At 37.9% G+C, this 21,173-nt stretch overlaps 1 protein-coding gene across 3 annotated transcripts in view; it reads left to right on the forward strand.

Moving 5' to 3' along the window:
- The window catches only part of PLA2G4A (phospholipase A2 group IVA), a 214,896-nt gene that overhangs the window by 81,032 nt on the left and 112,691 nt on the right, over nt 1-21,173 (forward strand). For 2 of the 3 annotated variants that reach the window (XM_067029703.1, XM_059076585.2), the window contains exon 3: nt 19,834-19,915. In XM_067029703.1, the coding sequence (XP_066885804.1) occupies nt 19,834-19,915 (82 nt within the window). Of the gene's footprint in view, nt 1-19,562; nt 19,711-19,833; nt 19,916-21,173 lie in introns of those variants that run through there. The other variant, XM_067029708.1, reaches the window with a different exon arrangement.

A 21,173-nucleotide genomic window follows, 5' to 3' on the forward strand; every position in this document is an offset into this window, starting at 1 on the left:
AAGATAATGTTAAGGTGTATAGCCCTGAGCTTGAGACAAAGACAAATAATAATTCTAAATCTTAACATTTATACTTTCAATTCAGTTTATCTCCAAATCTATGTTAATATTTTTTTCTGAGCACTTATCACCATTTATTGAATGCCCATTGTGTACTGCTCCCTGTCAGTGGGCCCTGGGAAATCAAAATAATCATTGAATTGAGCTTATGTCTAGCAGAAAAATAATTTATAATAACTGTAAGGGCTCTGATAGGAGACAATGAAGATTACTCTGGGAATATACAACATGAATAACTAATAACAGGAATCCTTCTGGAATTCCTAAAGAAAGTGACATGGAAGCAGACCTGAAGGTTTAGTAGAAGTTAGGTGAAGAGAGAGAAAATGACTCTTCTGGATTGGGAAAAGCATACGTGAAGTAGTCTGGAGGTGAGAAAGTACATGATGTAAGGAAACGAAAGAATTTCGGTATGGCTGGAGCATAATACATTTCAAAGGAATTATTATTTCAAATGACCTTCACTTTTCTGCCTAATATGACCAGGCCTTATTACTAACTGCTATGTAGGCCTCACATGTCTCATGTCAGATGGCCGTATTAACTGGCCATTTAGTTTCTTTTTTTAACATGGCAGAGCATATTTAAAACCAAATTACATCTGGATGTTTTAAGACTCATTTCTGTCACCTTTTCTTGCAAATTTTGTTAACTATAGACAAATATTTAGGCCATAATAATTACCTATGGGGCATCTTAATATGATGAAGCATGCTAAAACCACATATCTGTATCACATTTTTCTTGACCTTCTCCAGCATCAGAATTGGACAATTAGCATTCCGGTGTATAGCCCTTTTCAACGAGAGGGTCCTAAGAGCTTTATACTTTCATTCATGCTTGTTTTTGCTGTGTGTGTGAAAAAAACTGTGCATGTGTGTGTGTAAATTGTTTTAGTGACAAAATTTCCTGCTCTAGTTTTCACAGAAGGATACTTTTCAAAATATATAACCGAGAATACTTTTATTAAAAAGGAAAGATGGGGAAAATTAAGCCAACTTACTAGTAATGAAGGGTGCCAGACAGGTCGACGCAGTTTTGGCTGCCTCAAGGCGGTGAAGACTGGACTCATCCTCACCATACCTGTAATGCAGGGACATGTTGGAGAATCCTGTGGGCTGATGCAGCAAGTTCTCTTATTTCCAATGGTGCCAGCTTTTAAGAATGTAGGAGAAAATGGAGTCATACATATATGGCCCAATGCAGTTTCCGTATGTCTAGAGTTGTTCTGAGGTACTTTCCATCCTGAAGGGTATTTGTGTCTCCAGAATCTACTGAAGTTCTTTTGGACCAGGAAGATATCAATATTGCAAAGATAGATCAAATATAAAATACTTATACAAATTTCCATCTTTTTACTCTGAAAAGATGAGTCACTTCCCTAGAGTGAAAAAAAATCTAGACCTCTTCCCACCACCAATTAGCAATGGAGGGCCACTGCCCCACATTCACGGAAAACTGAGGTTGTGTCTACACTGAGGTCAACCACCTGGGTATGCGAGCATGACTGCCTGCTAAAATACAGGGACATTTGAAAAAGGTCATTGTAGGATGACTGGAAATGTTACCAAAAAAGTAGAAAGCTATTATTCTAGATTATTATGGTAACGTGGGGGGGAAAAAAAAAACACTGGAGTAGGTAATCAAAGAACTAGTGTTTTAGTGGTAGTTCCAGACTTTAGTTACGTGCTCTTGAGCACTTAAACTGACTTTTAGCTGCTTCATATGAAGTATGAGTAGTACCTGCTGTGTCTGTTCCACGGGGCTTTTATAAATAATAAATCATTATGTACACAAGCATTCTGTAGAAACTTAATAAGGTAGGATATTTCTAGGGGGCATCAGAAGGTGAGCTAGTGCTGCTGGGAAATCAGAAATATAAAGGTGACAAAACTATTACAAAATCACAGCACTGTGCACAAAGGAATAATGAGTTTTATGGCAAATAGCATTTTTTAATGTCTTTATTGGAGTATAATTGCTTTACAATGGTGTGTGAGTTTCTGCTTTATAACAAAGTGAATCAGTTATACATATACATATGTTCCCATATCTCTTCCCTCTTGCGTCACCCTCCCTCCCACCCTCCCTATCCCACCCCTCTAGGTGGTCACAAAGCACAGAGCTGATCTCCCTGTGCTATGCGGCTGCTTCCCACTAGCTATCTATTTTACATTTGGTAGTATATATGTCCATGCCACTCTCTCACTTCGTCACAGCTTACCCTTCCCCCTCTGCATATCCTCAAGTCCATGCTCTAGTAGGTCTGTGTCTTTATTTTCGTCTTACCCCTAGGTTCTTCATGACCTTTATTTTTTTCTTAGATTCCATATATATGTGTTAGCATATGATATTTGTTTTTCTCTTTCTGACTTACTTCACTCTGTATGACAGACTCTAGGTCCATCCACCTCACTACAAATAACTCAGTTTCATTTCTTTTTATGGCTGAGTAATATTCCATTGTATTTATGTGCCACATCTTCTTTATCCATTCATCTGTTGATGGACACTTAGGTTGCTTCTATGTCCTGGCTATTTTAAACAGAGCTTCAATGAACAGCAAATAGCATATTTTTTGTGAGCACTAACAAATTCTAGAGAAGTGAGGAAGAGGGCAGTTAGGAATAAGCTTCTAACCTTTTCCCGATACCAGCCATTCCCTGCCACAAGCCTCTAACACGAGGCAGAAGTACACACATTTAAAGTAAGGTCCATATTTCTGCTTCTTCACCACAGAGCACAGATTAGAAATCCCTAGAAGGTCACCAAGTTTACTTCTCAGTTCTTAAATTTTGATTTGGTTCTTTTTTAAAAACTTCTGAGCCATTTTTTATAGTTTCCAGTTTCATGTAGTCATACTTAAGTTTGACTTCCATTTCCTTAGACATGGTAAGTGTAGTGTGGCTCTTTCATGGAGGGGGCTGTTTCTGTGCCTGTTAATTAATTTTGCTGGTTTGTAGTCTTGGTGTCATACCTCTTTGTGTTCCTAATTATCTTTGATTTTGCTTAACATTATTATAATGAAAAATTATCTGTAGAAATACTTCTTCAGAATTTTATTGGTTTCTGTCAGGCTCCTCGGGAAGCTAGCAGTCTGGGACAAATATAATCCTAGGTTCAAGTTAGTTGTTTTCTGGGTCCCCTGGATGACACTAAAACAGCGAGCCAGTATGTGGAGGGGCTGTTCATTCTTATTCCTATGGTGCAATCTGTAGAGTTTTAGGCTTGAAACAAGGGAGTGGTTTACTAGGGTCCTGTCCTTAGAGGGCTCCTAAAATCCTTCAGCCTGCCAGCCTCCTCCTCTCTGATCAACAAATGCTCCTGTGGTAAAACCTGTGTTTCTTTGCTCCCCTTGATCTCTGACCTGGGAGTTAAGGCCTTCCCACCTTGTTACTTTTTTGTTACTGTATTAGTCAGCGTTCTCTGATTGATTAGAAACAGAACCAGTAGGAAGTAGATAGATAGATAGATAGATAGATAGATAGATAGATAGATAGATAGATAGTTAGATAATGTCTTAATTCATTTGGGCTGCTGTAACAATACCACAGACTGGGTAGCTTATGAACAGCAGAAATTTATTGGTCATACTTATGGAGTCTGGGAAGTCCAAGACCGAGACACTGGAACGGTTGCTTTTGATGAGGGCTTTAGGCACGGTGTCCACGAGGCGGAAGGGGCAAGGAATCTCTCTGGATTCTTTTATAAAGGCACTTATCCATTCTTGGGGGTTCCTTGCCCCTCCCAAATATCCCATCTCCTAATACTATCATCTTTGGGGGCTTAGGATTTCAACATGTATTTTGGGGGGACACAGACATTCAGATCATAACAGATAGATTGATCTAGATACAAGATTTATTGTGAAGAATTGTCTTATGAGGTTATGGAAACTGGGAAGTCCCACAGTCTGCCATCTGCAAACTGGAGACCCAGGACAGACAAGGATGTAATTCAGTTCAAGTCAGGAGATTAAATGAGATGTCTCAGCTCAAGCAGTGAGACAGGAAAAAAAGGGGCAAATTCCTCCTTTTATTCTTTTCAGGACCTCAACAGATTGGAGGCCAACCCACACTGGGGGTGGTACTTTCCTTTCCTGAGTCCACTGATTCAAGTGCTAATCTCATCTGGAAGCACCCTCATAGACACACATAGAAATAATGTTTAAACTGAGCACCTTGTGGCCAGTCAAGCTGACAAATAAAATTAACCATCACAGTTACTTTTAGGAAAATGTTTACTTATTTTGTAAAACCTTATCCAGTTTTTATTTATTTTCTGTGGGAAGTGGTAACCCAGATTATTTAGTCTGCCATTATCACTCTAAATCAATAATGCCTCTAGATAATTTCAAGAAGATAGATAATCATCTCAAAAGCTTTCCACAGATGGTAAAATTATCCCCCAAACTTGATGTTCAATATTGACTTATGTGAAATTCTAAAAGTAAGGTCCATATTTCTGCTTCTTCACCACAGAGCACAGATTAGAAATCCCTAGAAGGTCACCAAGTTTACTTCTCAGTTCTTGAATTTCGATTTGGTGCTTTTTTTTCACTTAATGAAAATAACAAGTAAGACAAAGAGGTTTTTAAGAAGTCCCTTTAAATAAGGATATATTCTCCAAAATAGTAAGTATATCCATATTTCCAAGTTTGTTAGATCTACTAGATTTAAAACTCACATCTGAAAATCATCAATGCAAAGACATCTTAGATTTTAATGAACATGACATATCACCTAGGTCAGTAGTTCTAACCCAAGTAAGTATCTCTGCCACCCAAAGGACTTTAAGGATGTATGGGGAGAACTTTTCAAGTGCACATGCTACTTCATGTGTTCTAGTGAGCCCCTCCAGGAGGGCGAAGGTATACCTGTACTTCACAGGCCTTAACTCAGCCATAATTACTCCTAGGAGGGTGTAGATTTTTTCAGGATTATTGTGACCTGAAAACTGGGTTCACCTCTTGGTGGGTGTCGAACCAAAAGACACAACCAAGCAAAAGATCAAGAGAAGAAAGGATTTATTACTTGCAGCAAGTAAGGAGAACACAGGGGATCTTTCCCAAAGAGCTGTCTCCCAAACAACAAAGTCAGGGAAGTTTTAAGCTAAGGGTACATGCATCTTCATGAAGGGGCTTAAGCAGGGGATAATTCAGTATAGAATTGCAGCAGAGGTCAACAGAGTCCAAGCTTTAGTTGATTGAAGTCATGAAGTTCAGAAAAAGTCAACATCATCTTCCCCTAGGTTCTAGTTGATCTGGTGGTTGAGTGCTTCAGGCTTATCTTTACCACTGAAACGGAACTGGGAGTACTTAATAACTGATATATTATCTTTGCTTTTGTTATTTCTCTTGCCTGATGACCATCCTTTGTCTCTTCATTCTTTTTTTCCCTTAAGATCATGAATTACTGAGACCTGTTCAAGGATAAGCGTTGTGGCCAGGCTTAGATCTCAAAATGGCTTAGGCCAAAAATGGCTTCTCTTATGTCATGAAAGCCATACCTAGTTCTCTTTCTCCAGGGACCCCCTACCCTATCTGCTTACAGTATTGAGGGAAGAAAAAGTTAATGTTAAAAAAAAAATTTTTTTTTGTGATAGTATAGCTGCTTAATTACCATTGGACTAGAATCTATATCAATTAAAATTTAGGTGTTAAAAATTTGGGTGATTATTTATTTTGGGTATCTTGAAGATATTAGAGTCACAATACATTCATGGTGAATATGCCATTAAATGAGTATTTTAGACCCAAGTTATCACCATCAAATTTTTTTGGGGGGGGTACTGGTTTCACTGCTAGAGCAACCCCAGTAATCCTGATTAGAATAGGACCCAAAATCTTCTAATTTCAGTGAAAATGAACTCTATGTTTACTTGAATATTTAAAGATACATATATTATAATATAATGTTATTACTATATTTGACAGATATACTTATTGTGCAAATGGAAAGTTTCTTGTTCACGAGGGAGAAGAAACTCAAGTCATATTTCTGATTATAATTTTTTTTAATGATAGCTGCTAAAGTTAAATTCTGTTGCCAAATTAGGTGGGTGTTTTGGACATATAGCCAATTTTGGACATTTGTACATATAGCCAATCCATGACTGACAGTTCTTAAAGCAAGTTTAGATAGCACTGTTGATTTTAAGTAGAAAAACTGCTCTTTAAAAAATGTGGGAGAATAGTAGCATGATGTTTGCGCCTCTTAAATGTATTAAAATGAAACCACACCAGGAAGTGACACTGAAAACAAGTATCTTATCTAAAAAAGTATCTTCACTCTCGGATGACATCAAAGCAGCCATTCTTTTTAAAATTGCTGATATCTGTTTGAAGTTGCATGTTGGTGATTATGGTGATCTCTGTATTCAGTAATGAGATTCTGTAGTCCTTATCATACTAACAGTCTTTAGTTTTAATTTGAGTTAAATTAGGCAATGGCAGTTGAATAGAAAAAAATATTTGTATGCAGAATCTACCTTCTCTTCCATCAGATTTGTTTTATGATTGTTCTTTGGTTCTTCTTTGTAACAGTAGAACTTTCAACAGAATAGGACAATCACCAAATTGATTTTTGCATAAATTGACTGGTTCTTTTTTCCAGTGCCCAATCATTTTAGTTACTGACGTCAATATAATTCTCCAGAATGAATTTAATACAGTAGCAGTTTTCATGATGACTTGAAATTGTAACTGTGAAAAAAAAAAGGGTCATGATTTTCACCATGAAAAAGATTATGGATAAAGAAAGACACTCAGAGTAGGGTAATTCAAGACCTGAAGGCAAGGCTTAATCTCGGTGACTAAATCAGGGTATTAAGCTTATATCTGACATCTCAATTTAAATATGTCATCTCTTTTTGTCAACTACCAAGTAGCATTGTGCTGAGCCATTAGGTTCCCCCCTAGGGAACACTGGTTTTGTATTCAATAACATTATTTCCTCTGGCACCATCCCTGAGACATAACCAAAAGTCACTTATCCAAGTCAGAAGCTAGCCTAGTCCATACTAGTTTGAAATTATATGTGATATTGGCTCCAGGAAACATGGCTCTTTACAGCACTCAGAAAGACATGGGCATGATTTTGACACTCCTGTTTTGAAGAAGTTTACACGTCACCTGAAGATTTGTAATGTTTCCAAAATTAACTTATAAAAACCAAGGAAGTGGTCAATATGCTCCTTATTTCCTGTGAACAGTATGCAAGTTCACATTCATTGTAGTTAGGCAGACAGAATTGAGGCTGATGGAAATAAAAGCAGATTAAAATGGAGAGTTGAATGATAGAAAAAATAACCCAATTACTCAAGAGACTTTATTTATTCATTCATTTATTGATTCATCATTTATTTACTTATTTATTTAAAAATCTTTATTGGAGTATAATTGCTTTACAATGGTATGTTAGTTTCTGCTTTATAACAAAGTGAATCAGCCATAGATGTACATATGTCCCCATATCTCCTCCCTCTTGCATCTCCCTCCCAACCTCCCTATCCCACCCCTGTAGGTGGTCACAAAGCACCGAGCTGATCTCCCTGTGCCATGCAGCTGCTTCCCACTAGCTATTATTTTACATTTGGTAGTGTATATATGTCGGTGCCAATCTCTCACTTCATTCCAGCTTACCATTCCCACTTGCCGTGTCCTCAAGTCCATTCTCTACATCTGCATCTTTACTCCTGTCCTGCCCATAGGTTCTTCAGAACATTTTTTTTTTAAGATTCCATATATATGTGTTAGCATATGGTATTTGATTTTCTCTTTCTGACATACTTCACTCTGTATGACAGACTCTAGGTCCAATCACCTCACTACAAATAACTCAATTTTGTTTCTTTTTTATGGCTGAGTAATATTCCATCGTATATATATATATGCCACATCTTCTTTATCCATTCATCTGTTGATGGACACTTAGGTTGCTTCCACGTCCTGGCTATTGCAAATAGAGCTGCAATGAACATTGTGGTACATGACTCTTTCTGAATTTTGTTTTACTCAGGTTATATGCCCAGCAGTGGGATTGCTGTGTCATATGGTAGTTCTATTTTTAGTTTCTTAAGGAACCTCCATACTATTCTCCATAGTGGCTGTATCGATTTACATCCCCACCAACAGTGCAAGAGGGTTCCCTTTTTTCCAAACCCTCTCCAGCATTTATTGTTTGTAGATTTTTGATGATGGCCATTCTGACTGGTGTGAGGTGATACCTCATTGTAGTTTTCATTTGTATTTCTCTAATGACTAGTGATGTTGACCATCCTTTCATGTGTTTGTTGGCAATCTGTGTATCTTCTTTGGAGAAATGTCTATTTAGATCTTCTACCCATTTTTGGATTGGGTTGTTTGTTTATTTGATATTGAGCTGCATGAGCTGCTTGTATATTTTGGAGATTAACCCTTTGTCACTTGCTTCATTTGCAAATATTTTCTCCCATTCCAAGGGTTGTCTTTTGGTCTTGTTTATGGTTTCCTTTGCTGTGCAAAAGCTTTTAAGTTTCATTAGGTCCCATTTATTTATTTTTGTTATTATTTCCATTTCTCTAGGAGGTGGGTCATAAAGGATCTTGCTGTGATTTATGTCATGGAGTGTTCTGCCTATGTTTTCCTCTAAGAGTTTGATAGTGTCTGGCCTTACATTTAGGTCTTTAATCCATTTTGAGTTTATTTTTGTGTATGGTGTTAGGGAGTGTTCTAATTTCATTCTTTTACATGTAGCTGTCCAGTTTACACAGCACCACTTACTGAAGAGACTGTCTTTTCTCCATTGTATATTCTTTCCTCCTTTGCCAAAGATAAGGTGACCATATGTGTGTGGGTTTATCTCTGGGCCTTCTATCCTGTTCCATTGATCTATATTTCTGTTTTTGTACCAGTACCATACTATCTTGATTACTGTAGCTTTGTAGTATAGTCTGGAATCAGGGAGCCTGATTCCTCCAGCTCCGTTTTACTTTCTCAAGATGGCTTTGGCTATTTGGGGTCTTTTGTGTTTCCATACAAATTGTGAAATTTTTTGTTCTAGTTCTGTGAAGAATGCCAGTGGTAGTTTGATAGGGATTGCATTGAACCTGTAGATTGCTTTGGGTAGTATAGGCATTTTCACAATGTTGATTCTTCCAATCCAAGAACATGGTATATCTCTCCATCTGTTTATATCATCTTTAATTTCTTTCATCAGTGTCTTATAGTTTTGTGCATACAGGTACTTTATCTCTTTAGGTTGGTTTATTCCTAGGTATTTTATTCTTTTTGTTGCAATGGTAAATGAGAATGTTCCCTTAATTTGTCTTTCAGATTTTTCATGATTCATGTTATTAGTGTCTAGGAATGCAAGAGATTTCTGTGCATTAATTTTGTATCCTGCTACTTTACCAAATTCATTGATTAGCTCTAGTAGTTTTCTGGTAACATCTTTATGATTCTCTGTGTATAGTATCATGTCATCTGCAAACAGTGACAGTGTTATTTTCTGATTTGGATTCCTTTTATATTTTTCTCTTCTCTGCTATGGCTAAAACTTCCAAAACTATGTTGAACAATAGTGGTGAGATTGGGCAACTTTGGTTTGTTCCTGATCTTAGAGGAAATGGTTTCAGTTTTTCACCATTGAGAATGACGTTGGCTGTGGTATTGTCATATACAGCCTTTATTATGTTGAGGTAAGTTCCCTCTATGTCTACTTTCTAGAGAGGTTTTATCATAAATGCGTGTTGAATTCTGTCGAAAGCTTTTTCTGCATCTATTTAGATGATCATATGGTTTTTCTCCTTCAATTTGTTAATATGGTTTATCACATTGATTGATTTGTGTATATTGAAGAATCCTTGCATTCCTGGAATTAACCCCACTTGATCACAGTGTATGATCCTTTTAATGTACTGTTGGATTCTGTTTGCTAGTATTTTGCTGAGGATGTTTGCATCTATGTTCATCAGTGATATTGGCCTGTAGTTTTCTTTCTTTGTGACATCTTTGTCTGGTTTTGGTATCAGGGTGATGGTGGCCTAGTAGAATGAGTTTGGGAGTGTTCCTCCCTCTGCTATCTTTTGGAAGAGTTTGAGAAGGATAGGTGTTAGCTCTTCTCTAAATGTTTGATAAAATTTGCCTCTGAAGCCATCTGGTCCTGGGCTTTTGTTTGTTGGAAGATTTTTAATCACAGTCTCAATTTCAGTTCCTGTGATTGGTCTGTTTATATTTTCTGTTTCCTCCTGGTTCAGACTTGGAAGGTTGTGCTTTTATAAGTTTTTGTCCATTCCTTCCAGTTGCTTGTAGTAATCTCTCATGATCCTTTGTATTTCTGCAGTGTCAGTTGTTACTTCTCCTCTTTCATTTCTAATTCTATTCATTTGAGTCTTCTCCATTTTTTTCTTGATGAGTCTAGTTACTAGTTTATCAATTTTGCTTATCTTCTCAAAGAACCAGCTTTTGGTTTTATTGATCTTTGCTATTGTTTCCTTCATTTCTTTTTCATTTATTTCTGATCTGATTTTTATGATTTCTTTCCTTCTGTTAATTTTGGGGTTTTTTTGTTCTTTCTCTAATTGCTTTAGGTGTAAGGTTACATTCTTTATTTGAGATGTTTGTTGTTTCTTAAGGTAGGATTGTATTGCTACAAACTTCCCTCTTAGAACTGCTTTTGCTGCATCCCATAGTTTTTGGGTCATGTGTTTTCATTGTCATTTGTTTCTAGGTATTTTTTGATTTCCTCTTTGATTTCTTCAGTGATCTCTTGGTTATTTAGTAGCGTATTGTTTAGCCATCATGTGTTTGTATTTTTTACAGATTTTTTTCCTGTAATTGATATCTAGTCTTATAGTGTTATGGTCAAAATAGATACTTGATACAATTTCAATTTTCTTAAACTTGCCAAGGCTTGATTTGTGACCCAAGATATGATCTATCCTGGAGAATGTTCCATGAGCACTTAAGAAGAAAGTGTAATCTGCTGTTATTGGATGGAATGTCCTATAAATATCAACTACTTCCATCTTGTTTAATGTGTCATGTAAAGCTTGTGTTTCCTTATTTATTTTCATTTTGGATGATCTGTCCATTGGTGAAAGCGGGGTGTTAAAGTCCCCTACTATGATTGTGTTACTGTCGATTTCCCCTTTTATGGCTGTTAGCATTTGCCTTATGTATTGAGGTGCTCCTATTTTGGGTGCATAAATATTTATAATCTTCATCTTGGATTGATCCCTTGATCATTATGTAGTGTCCTTCTTGGTCTCTTGTAATAGTCTTTGTTTTAAAGTCTATTTTGTCAGATATGAGAATTACTACTCCAGCTTTCTTTTGATTTCCATTTGCATGGAATATCTTTTTCCATCCCATCACTTTCAGTCTGTATGTGTCCCTAGGTCTGAAGTGGGTCTCTTGTAGACAGCATATATATGGGTCTTGTATTTGTATACATTCAGCCAGTCTATGTCCTTGGGTTGGAGCATTTAATCTATTTACATTTATGGTTATTATCAATATGTATGTTCCTATTACCATTTTCTTAATTGTTTTACATTTTTTATTGTAGGTCTTTTCCTTCTCTTGTGTTTCCTACCTAGAGAAGTTCCTTTAACATTTATTGTAAAGCTGGTTTGGTGGTGCTGAATTCTCTTAGCTTTTGCTTGTCTGTAAATGTTTTAATTTCTCTGTCGACTCTGAAGGAGATCCTTGCTGGGTAGATTAATCTTGGTTGTAGGTTTTTCCCTTTCATCATTTGAAATATATTGTGCCACTCACTTCTGGCTTGCAGTTTCTGCTGGAAAATCAGCTGTCAACCTTTGGAGATTCCCTGATATGTTATTTGTTGTTTTTCCTGCTTTTAATATTTTTTCTTTGTATTTAATTTTTGATAGTTTGATTAATATGTTTCTTGGCGTGTTTCACCTTGGATTTATCCTGCATGGGATTCTCTGCGTTTCCTGGACTTGATTGACTATTTCCTTTCCCATATTAGGGAAGTTTTCAACTCTAATCTCTTCAAATATTTTCTCACTCCCTTTCTTTTTCTCTTCTTCTTCTGGGACCCCTATAATTAGAATGTTGGTGCATTTAGTGTTGTCCCTCAGGTCTCTGAGACTGTCCTCAATTCTTTTCATTCTTTTTTCTTTATTCTGCTCTGTCATAGTTATTTCCACTATTTTATCTTCCAGGTCACTTATCTGTTCTTCTGACTCTGTTATTCTGCTATTGATTCATGCTAGAGAATTTTTAATTTCATTTATTTTGTTGTTCATCTTTGTTTGTTTGTTCTTTAGCTCTTCTAGGTCCTTGTTAAACATTTCTTGTGCTTTCTCTATTATATTTCCAAGAGTTTGGATCATCTTTACTCTCATTACTCTGATTTCTTTTACAGGTAGACTGCCTGTTTCCTCTTCATTTGTCTGGGCTGATGGGTTTTTACCTTGCTCCTTCATCTGCTGTATGTTTCTCTGTCTTCTCATTTTGCTAACTTACTGTTTTTAGGGTCTCATATTCTCAGGCTACAGGTTCATAGTTCTCTTGTTTTTCATGTCTGCCCCCAGTGACTAAGGTTGGTTCAGTGGGTTGTGTAGACTTCCTGGTGGGGGGAATTGGTTCCTGTGGTCTGGTGGGTGAGGCTGGATCTTGTCTTTCTGGTAGCAGAACCCCATATGGTGGTGTGTTTTGCGGAGTCTGTGAGCTTATTATGATTTTAGCAGCCTCTATGCTAATGGGTGGGGTTGTGTTCCTGTCTTGCTAGTTGCTTGGCTTAGGGTGTCCAGCACTGTAGCTTGCTGGTCTTTGAGTGGAGCTGTGTCTTAGCATTGAGATGGAGATCTCTGGGAGAGCTTTTGTCATTTGATATTACATGGAGCCAGGTGGTCTCTGGTGGACCCATGTCCTTAACTCGGTTGTCCCACCTCAGAGGCACAGGCCTCACACCTGGCCAGAGCTTCAATACCGTGTCAGCCACACAGCTCCAAAGAAAAGGGAGAAAGAAAGAAAGAATAAAATAAAAGAAAGTTATTAAAATAAAATAATTATTTAAAAGTGTAAAAATTAAAAGGTAATAAATAAGAAAAGAAAAAGAAAAAAAATCAGACAGACAGAACCCTAGGACAAATGGTAAAAGCAAAGCTATACATAGAAAATCACAGACAGAAGCATACACATACACACTCATAAAAAGAGAAAAAGGAAAAATTATCTCTATCTCTATCTATATCTATCTATCTATATATATAAAGGAAGAGAGCAACCAAATCAATAACCAAATATACCAATGTTAATAAACTCTAAATACTCAACTAAGGTAAACATAAAACCAGAAACAAATTAGGTGCAGAAAGCAAACCTCAAGTCCAAAAGTCCAAAGTCCACTGCTTCAAATTTGGGATGATTTATTGTCTATTCAATTATTCCAGTGATACAGGTATATCAAGTTGATTGTGAGGATTTAATCCACTGCTCCTGAGCCTGCTGGGAGGAATTTCCCTTTCTCTTCTTTGTTCGTACAGCTCCTTAGGCTCAACTTTGGATTTGGCCCCGCCTCTGCATGTAGTTCACCTCAGGGTGTCTGCTTTTTGCTCAGACAGGACGGGGTTAAAGGAGAAGCTGATTCAGGGGCTCTGGCTCACTCAGGCCGGGGGGAAGGAGCAGTACAGAATGCGGGACGAGCCTGCAGTGGCAGAGGCCAGCATGACGTTGCAACTGCCTGAGGTGTGCCATGTGTTCTTCTGTGGAAGTGGTTGCTGGATCACGGTACCCTGGCAGTGGTGGGCTGCACAGGCTCCAGGGAGGGGAGGTGTGGATAGTGACCTGTGCTAGTACACAAGCTTCTTGGTGACTGTAGCAGCAGCCTTAGCATTTCATGCCTGTCTCTGCTGTCCACACTGATAGCCGCACCTCACACCCATCTCTGGAGCATTTTTAGACAGTGTTCTGATTCCCCTCTCTTTGTGCACCCCAAAACAATGGTCTCTTGCCTTTTAGGCAGTTCCAGACATTTTCCAGGATCCCCTCCCTGCTAGTTGTTGCACACTAGCCCTGTTCAGGCTTTGTTCATGCAGCCAACCCTAGTCCTCTCCCTGGGATCTGACCTCTGAAGCCCAAGCCTCAGCTCCCAGCCCCCACCTGCCCTGGCAGGTGAGCAGACAAGCGTCTTGGGCTGGTGAGTTCTGGTCGGCACAGATCCTCTGTGCAGGAATGCCTCCACTTTGCCCTCTGCACCCCTATTGCTGTGCTGTTCTCCATGGCTCTGAAGCTTCCCCACCCCCTGCTGCCCCCCATCTCCACTAGTGAAGGGACTTCCTAGTATGTGGAGACTTTTCCTCCTTCACAGCTTCCTCCCACTGGTGCAGGTCCCATCCCTATTCTTTTGGCTCTTTTTTTTCTTTTTTCTTTTGCCCTACCCAGGTATATGGGGAGTTTCTTGCTTTTGGGCAAGTCTGAGGTCTTCTGCCCGTGTTCAGTAGGTGTTCTGTAGGAGTTGTTCCACATGTAGATGTATTTCTGATGTATTTGTGGGGAGGAAGGTGATCTCCACGTCTTTCTCTTCCACCGTCTTGAAGGTCTCCTCTAGAGAGACTTTAGATCAATTACAGATTTAATGCACTAGATTGTAAATATCTGTACAACTTTAATAAATGGAAATAGCCTTTTTTGCTATTAGGTATTGGTGTTGATATTATTATTCTCTATAAGTAAAGGAATACAGAAAGAGTAAAGACATTGGGGACAGGAAGACTGGATTCTAATTCAGTTTTAACTTTTACTCTCTGTGAGATACTGGGAAATTACTTAAACTCTCACTTTACTCATCTATAAATACATATAATAACATCTGTTTTATAGGGTTGTGAAAATGAGAATTTGCATCTATTAGAATGTGTAACAGATGGTTCATACTCAATGAATCTTTCTAATAAAAATTTCATCTTTCTGTACATGTTATTAATAAACACTTGAAATACCAATACATTTGTAACAGTTTCAAAAAATGTTAAATAATAGATGAGCATTGCTAATCATTTTTATCTTACAAGTGAGTTTTTAGGCATTTGAAAACCCATGTGGTATTAAAATTCTAGGATATGGAAAAAAAGCATAGATGATTTGGGGAGTATGTACTATTATATATGATAATTATTGAAAAGTTCTCTTTAGTGAGAAAGCTAATCCCTAAATTGGATTTTCAAGAACATTTGCTTATTCTCTTTCAGGCTCAGATATCATTTGTCTCTCTCTCTTTTTTTTTTTTTTTAATGTGGATGTCTAGTTGTTCCAGCACCATTTGATGAAAAGGCTGGGCTTCCCTGGTGGTGCAGTGGTTGAGAGTCCGCCTGCTGATGCAGGGGACATGGGTTTGTGCCCCGGTCCGGGAAGATCCCACATGCCGTGGAGCAGCTGGGCCTGTGAGCCATGGCCACTGGGCCTGCACGTCTGGAGCCTGTGCTCCGCAACAGGAGAGGCTACAACAGTGAGAGGCCTGCATAACGCAAAAAAAAAAAAAAAAGTGAAAAAGCTATCTTTTTTTTCCATTGTATTGCTTTAGCTCCTTTGTAAAAGATTAGTTGACTATATGTGTGTTGGTCTATTTTGGGGCTCTCTATTCTGTTCCATTCATCTATGTGTTTATCCTTTCATCAATGCCATACTGTTTTGATTACTGTGGCATTATAGTAAGTCTCGATGTCAGGTAGCATCAGTCCTACAAGTTTATTCCTCTCCTTCAACATTATATTGGCTATTCTGGGGTCTTTTGTCTTTCCATATAAACCTTAGAATCAGTTTGTTGATATCTACAAAATAACTTGCTGAGATTTTGATTGGGATAACCTTGAATCTATAGATCAATTTGGAGAGAACTGATATCTTGACAATATTCAGTCTTCTATCCATGAACATGGAATATTTCTCTTTTTATTTAGTTCTTGATTGCTTTCATTCATCAGAGTTTTGTAGTTTTCCTTATATAGACCTTGTACATTTTTTTTTGATTTATACCTAAGTTTTTCATTCTTTTTGTGGGGGGGGATGCTAATGTAAATGGTATTGTGTTTTAATTTCAAATTCCACCTCTTCATTGTTGGTATATAAGAAAGAGATTGAATTTTGCATATTAAACTTATATCCTACAACCTTGCTATAATCACTTCTAATTCCAGGAGTTTAAAAAATCAATTCACTTGGGTATTCTACATAGACAATCATGTCATGTGTGAACAGAGACAGTTTTATTTCCTCCTTCACTATCCATACATCTTATATTTCCCTTTCTTGTCTTATTGCATTAGCTAGGACATCCAGTACAATGTTGGAAGAAGTGGTAAGAGGGGACATCCTTGTCTTGATCTTTTCAGGAAAACTTCTAGTTTCACACCATTAACTATGATATTGGCTGTAGGATTTTTATAGGTGTTCTTTATCCAGTTGAAAAAGTTTCCATCTATTTTTAGGTTGCTGAGAGTTTTCATCATGAATAGGTATTGAATTTTGTCAAATACATTTTTTGTGTCTATTGATATGATCATATGATTTTTCTTCTTTAGACTGTTAATGTGATGGATTACAATAATTAGTTTTCAAATGCTGAACCAGTCTTCCATACCTGGGATAAATCCCATGTGGCTGTGGTTACAATTCCTTTTATACATTGTCGGGTTTTATTTGCTAATAGTTTGTTGAGAATTTTTATATCTTTGTTTATGAGAGATATGGGTCTGCAGTTTTCTTTTCCTGCAGTGCCTCCGTATGGTTTTGTTATCAGGATAAAGCTGGCTTCATAGAATGAGTTAGGAACTATTCTCTCTACTTCTATCTTCTGGAAGAGATTGGAGAACATTGGTGTAATTTCTTCAAGTGTTTGGTAGAATTTACCAGTGAATCCATCTGGGCCTGGTGTTTTCTGTTTTGAAAGGTTAAATTTTGACTCAATTTCTTTATAAACATAGGCCTATTAAGATTGTCTATTTCTACTTGTGTGAATTTTGGCAGATTTTATCTTTCAAGGAATTGGTCCATTTCATCTAGGTTTTGAAATTGTGGGCTTAGAATTGTTCATAGTGTTCCTTTATTATTCTTTTAATGTCCATATGATCTGTAATGAACTTCCTTCATTCAGTTATGATATTTATAATTTGTGCTCTCTCTGCTTTTTTCTTATTTAACCTTGCTAAAGGCTTATCGATTTTATTGATCTTTTCAAATTTTGATTTCATTGATTTTCTTTATTGATTTTCCATTTTTAATTTTATTCACTCCTCCAGATCTTACAATTTTTCTCTGCTTACTTGGGATTTAGTTTGCCCTTCTTTTTCTAATTTCCTAAAGTAGACACTTAGATGATTGATTTTAGGTCTTTCATATATATATATGTATGTATATACACACACACACACACACACACACACACATATATGTTTCAGTGCTGTAAATTTCCCTGTAAGCACTACTTTCACTGCATCCCACTAAACTTTGATAAGTTGTAGTTGCATTTTCATTTAGTTCCAAATATTTAAAAATTTCTCTTGGGACTTCTTGTTTGACATTTATGTTATTTAGAAGTTGTTTAATCTCCAAGTACTTTGTGATTTTTTTTTTAGCTATTATTCTGTTACTGATTTCTAGTTTAATTCCATTGTGAGAGTACACATTGCAGTTTTGTTCCATGTTAGCTTAAGAATATGTATTCTGATGCTGTTGGATGAAATAGTCTATAAGTGTTAATTATATCTAGTTGACTGATGGTGCTGTTGAGTTCAACTCTGTCCTTACTGATTTTCTGCCTACTGCATCTGTTCATTTCTGATAGAGGGGTGTTGAAGTTTCTAATTATGATAGTGGATTCTCTCTCTTTATATTTTTTGGCCACAGCGTGGCATGTGGGATATTAGTTCCCCGGCCAGGAATGAACCTGTACCCCCTGCAGTGGAAACATGGAGTTCTAATCACTGGACCGCCAGGGAATTCTCTGGATTCTCTCTCTCTTTCTCTCTCTCTCTCTCTCTTTTTTTTTTTGGTGGGAGGAGTTCATGTGATTTTTGGTTGTAGTAAAAGGCAATATGCCTTTTTTTAAGCATTCATTTTTTAATGATTGATAATTTCATGTATGTAGAATAAAACTTTGGCTATTCAGAGCCCTTCTGAATACAGAAGGCATTTCTCTTTGACAATAAACTTGAATAAGAATTATCTTGAAAGATTTTATATGCTTCTCTGCCTTTTTAAACAAGGTATGCTCATTATTCATGACTTCAGCTCTTCTTTTTTTTTTTTTTTTTTTTTTTTTTTTTTTTGCGGTACGCAGGCCTCTCACTGTTGTGGCCTCTCCCGTTGTGGAGCACAGGCTCCGGACGCGCAGGCCCAGCGGCCATTGCTCACGGGCCCAGCCGCTCCGCGGCACGCGGGATCCTCCCGGCCCGGGGCACGAACCCGCGTCCCCTGCATCGGCAGGCGGACTCTCAACCACTGCGCCACCAGGGAAGCCCTTCAGCTCTTCTTGATGCTATGTTATAAATCTGGACATACATTACTCTGTTGATAGAGTGATATCTTCAGAAACTGTTGAACGCTGTATAACTTTTGCTCCTATATCCCACTACTGCTGATCCTCATGAGTCCATTTTTATAGTTTTTTCTGCTTCCTTACTTTTAGACTCACTTCTCAGTATTGTCAGTATCTTAGCTTCTTTTTAATTAGTTATGGACTTTTTAACCAGTTAAGCAAGTCTATTAAAATTATGAAAGGGGCTTCCCTGGTGGCGCAGTGGTTGAGAGTCCGCCTGCCGATGCAGGGGACGCGGGTTCGTGCCCCGGTCTAGGAGGATCCCACGTGCCGCGGAGCGGCTGGGTCCGTGAGCCATGGCCGCTGAGCCTGCGCGTCCGGAGCCTGTGCTCCGCAGCGGGAGAGGCCACAGCGGTGAGAGGCCCGCGTACCGCAAAAAAAAAAAAAAAAAAAAAAAAAAAAAAAAAAAAAAAAAAAAAAATTATGAAAGGTAGGAGTAACTTATAAATGTGGGCCTCTCCTAAGATTAAACAAAAATGCTTGAGCTTTAGATAAAGAGTTTGCAATCTTTTCAGTTGCTCAGAGAACTTTGTGAGTTTCTGCTTTCCCATTCTGTTTTGGTGAGTAGAATCATTTGAGAACTAATATCCAGTTATGTGAAGTGTTTAATAAAGTCTTCTACCTGTTAATACTTCTTATGTGCATGCAAGCTATTAGGCTATTAGAAACTTTTAACATTGTCACATATGGTTTTAACAAATAAATTAAAATTAATATAAGTAGCTTGCTGGTTATTGCTTTGGATCCAAAGGATTTTGAAAACTGCTCTGGAAAAGTTATACCAAAAAAAGACTTTCATTGAACAGTAACAATAAAAACAAACACATTTAGATAATGCAAACATCTTGCTCTGACTTCACCTTTCTAAAGCAGGTCTTGCTTATCACCTAGTACAAAGCCTGATTGTGCACCTAGAAAGCCTGCAGTCCTGATTTACATTTTTCCCAAGGGCTTGGTAAACCCTGTAAAGTAGAGACTGCAAAGAAGTCCTAACAGTCAAGCTGCAGTGACATTTTAAAGCATGATATAAACTTCTCAATCATTCTGTGCCGGAGAGAGGAAAGGATCAAAAAAGGAAAAGCCTCATGATCAAAGAATGTTTCTGGTATGCATGTTAGTTCCTTTCAACTGGAATATTTTCAATTAGTCTCAAGGAAACAATGAAAACAATTTACCTGGATCCTATATTACAGGCTTATTTTAAATTCATTATGATTTTTTTTTCCAGGTGGAGCACCATTATTCCCACAAGTTCACAGTAGTGGTGTTACGTGCCACAAAAGTGACAAAGGGGGCCTTCGGTGACATGCGTAAGTGCTCTTATTTGCTTTTCTGTTGAAAATAGTAATTATGATTCACTCTTCAGTTGCCTGAGTTCCTTGACAAACCAGGGGCTGTTGCTTTTTCAGATGTGATAATCTTTGTCTACATCTTTGAATGATAACATTTTGAATGGTTCTCTGATGCTCTTTTATCTGTCAGAATAGTGTTTTACCTTGACTTTACGTTAATTGGGAGTGCTTGGGATCAGATAAAATGACTGTCCTAGGACAGAGTTTTGGATTTCAAAGACATTTCCATTCTATTTTGGAAAGACGGCTGAGTCAAGACTTTAAACTAGCTGCCTCTGTGAGGTATTGTGCCTTTGGATTTTTTAAAAAATGCTGTTTAATTCTTACGGCTTTATTATGTGTGCAAATAGCTATAGAAAATGGTGTGGGACAGCTTGAAATGATATGAACCAAAGCCTGAGGATAATGTTGAATTAATTTGGTGGCAGTATCCTTCTACGTTTTAAAATGCAATTTTCCTGATTAATCTTACCATGCAAATGACTAGGGGTCATGGAGCTGGGAATACAAAGAAGGATGGATAAGTATTGTGATAACGAATTGGGTAAATTGTAGATTATAGCTAAAATATGGGAATGGCAGTTTACCCCTCAGAACGGGTTTGGGGGAAAGAACGGAGATTGCAGTTTCCAAGTCTGGGGAACAGGGAAGTCTTTCTGGCTGAAATGGCATTTACACTGGTTCTTGAAGGAAGAAAATCTTAGTGCTGAGAGCAGGGAGAATCCCAGGCAGAGAAAACAGCATGTTCAAAGGCAAGCGAAGGGCAGATTGCTTGTGAGGTCCCAAACTGTTAGAGACACACAGCAAAGGTGAAGGAGGACAAGCACTCATATGACAAGACTGAGATTTTATCAGAAATGCAGCGGGAAGAATTTAATGGCATTTGAGTCACAAGTCACAGGATTGGCTCTTTATTTTAAAAAATATTTGTTCTGGCCATAGTATGTTAAATATATTGGAGGTGACTATAGAATATGCTTTTTATATTTAAGAATGGGAGGGGGCTTCCCTGGTGGCGCAGTGGTTGAGAGTCCGCCCGCCGATGCGGGGGACACGGGTTCGTGCCCCGGTCCGGGAAGATCCCACGTGCCGCGGAGCAGCTGGGCCCGTGAGCCATGGCCACTGAGCCTGCGCGTCCGGAGCCTGTGCTCCGCAACGGGAGAGGCCACAACAGTGAGAGGCCCGCGTACTGGGAAAAAAAAAAAAAGAATAGGAG

The sequence above is a fragment of the Kogia breviceps genome, chromosome 1, assembly GCF_026419965.1.
Source record: "Kogia breviceps isolate mKogBre1 chromosome 1, mKogBre1 haplotype 1, whole genome shotgun sequence".
Lineage (NCBI taxonomy): Eukaryota > Metazoa > Chordata > Mammalia > Artiodactyla > Physeteridae > Kogia > Kogia breviceps.